The sequence below is a fragment of the Mus caroli genome, chromosome 12, assembly GCF_900094665.2.
Source record: "Mus caroli chromosome 12, CAROLI_EIJ_v1.1, whole genome shotgun sequence".
NCBI classification, from domain to species: Eukaryota; Metazoa; Chordata; class Mammalia; order Rodentia; family Muridae; genus Mus; species Mus caroli.
Window position 1 is genome coordinate 53,224,316 of NC_034581.1, and position 2,193 is coordinate 53,226,508.

The 2,193-nt window shown below is 36.7% G+C and overlaps 1 protein-coding gene across 8 annotated transcripts in view; it reads left to right on the forward strand.

The window, feature by feature from the left end:
- The window catches only part of Ttc6 (tetratricopeptide repeat domain 6), a 173,422-nt gene that overhangs the window by 99,321 nt on the left and 71,908 nt on the right, over nucleotides 1–2,193 (forward strand). For all 8 annotated transcript variants that reach the window (XM_021179231.1, XM_021179236.1, XM_021179237.1 and 5 more), the window contains one exon: nucleotides 424–498. In XM_021179231.1, coding sequence (XP_021034890.1) covers nucleotides 424–498 — 75 coding nt within the window. The remainder of the gene's footprint in view (nucleotides 1–423; nucleotides 499–2,193) is intronic.

Genomic DNA, 2,193 nt, shown 5'->3' on the forward strand with positions numbered 1-2,193 from the left:
AGTGGGAGTGGGTGGATGGGGGAGTGGGTGGGGGAGCATGTGGGGGACTTTTGGGATAGCATTGGAAATGTAAATGAAATAAATACCTAATTAAAAAAAAAAAAAGAACATTCACAAATCAGTTCCACTCACACCAACATGGAGGCTTTGCCCAGAGCATCTTCATACCACAGGTTCTTCAGTTTTGCTGTCTTCGGCTTAAATTTGAAACAAACAATTTTCATTTCTACAAGCTTGACTGAATGAAGTGACAGTCTTCAAGTCCTGCTCTTCTCTATTAAGGAAATGACTTAATAAGCAAGATAGTATATTTTTATTAGTGCTTGTACTTTTCATTCATTTGCAAGAATTATCATCACTCAACTGTTATATGAGTTTGCTTTGCAACTACGATTAATGTATTTTTCCTTGATTATCTTACAGAATTTAATAATAAAAAAGTCTGCATCATATGAAAATATCCAAAAATATTCCAGTGCACCATATACACGATTAAAGGTATTGTAAAAATTTTGGCTATTATATATCAAAAATGTTTGTATTTATAGCAACAAAAATCATGCCTTTTCCCCAAAGTTTGAAGAGATATGCTGTTTCTTATTATTACACTTTGAGTTATTTGTAGTCTCATGAGATAGGAAGTATAAAAAATAATGTAGGCCATGATCTCTATGGGTACATTTTAAATATATAAATAGCTTTTGTGAAATTCTTACTTGTAGATTTTTGATAAAAACCAACTAGCACAAAATCTAACAAGGGAAGTGAAAGATCTTTGCAATGAAAACTATAAAACATAGGAAGAACACTTTGAAGACACTAGAAGGTAGAAACACCTCCTGTATTCATGGTGGTTGGGCAAGCTAATATTAAGAGTATAGCCATCTTACCAAAAGTTATCTATAAGTTCATTACAAAATTCCAGTGAAATCCTTCAAAGAAATGAAAAATAGTCCTGTACAAACACAAAGACTGTCAAGCCAGATCAGCTCCAAGAACAAAGTGCCACGTTAGAGTTATCATAGGACCCGCTTTAAAATGAAACCACTGTCATGATAATAAAGATAGCAGTGTAATAGCACATACAGACACAAAGACAGAGAACTCATAGAGCTACAGCCATCAAATTTTCAGCACAGCTGCCAAAAAGCATAATACAAACAAAAAATAGCCTCTTTAGCAAGTGGTTCTGGGAAATTTGGGCACCCACCCCTAGAAGGGTAAAACTAGATCCTTTTATCCAAAGTCCAGTTCAAATGGCATCATGTACCTTAGTGTAAGACATGTAACTTTGAAATTATTGAAGAAAAGCACTCTAATGGCATGAGCAACATGTTTCTGAATATTGCCCCAGTAACTCAGGACATAATAACAAGAACTGAAAACTGGGATTGCATCAAATTACAGGGCTTCTGTTCAAAAAGGGATCAGAGAAACAGCCTAGAAAATGCATAATAATAATAATAATAATAATAATAATAATAAATCTTTGCCAGATATCTACATGATAGGAATTAATATACAGAGTATAGAAAGAACTCCAAATAATCAAGTCAAATAAAAAACCCCAAAACCCCCCAACCCAAACCAAACCAAGTGACCAAGCAAGGAAATAAACAAACAAAAACCAAACAAAAATCCAAACTGAAAGAAAGTAGGAAAGGAGACTCAATCACTAAATGGACAAATGAACTAAACATTTTTCAAGGTTTGAAGAACAAATGATTGATAAATACATGGGAAAGTGTCAACATTCTTAGCCATCAGGTAAGTACAAGTCAAAACTGCCTTGACAGTTTATCTCATCCTAGTTCCAACAGTCATGACCAAGAAAACAAATGACAGCAGATGCTGGCGAGGGTGTGGGCAAAAGGAATCTGTTTGCACCACAGGTGGGAATGTAAATTACCGTAGCCACTGTGGGAAATCAACGTGGAGGTTGGTCAGGAAACTAAAAATAGAGCTGTGATCCAGCCTAACTGCTCCTGTGTACATTCCTGAGTGAATCGAAATCAGTATGCAACAAACACCCGTGCATATCCATGTTTGTCGGAGCTCTAATCACAGCAGACAAGTGACCATCAAGTAGAGGCCAGCAGTGGTAGATAAAGGAATGGATAAAGACGGAGTAGGGCCACAGGCCTCACCCGGCCGGATCAGCGCCAGGGTAGCAGGAGCGCAGGGTTGCCTGAC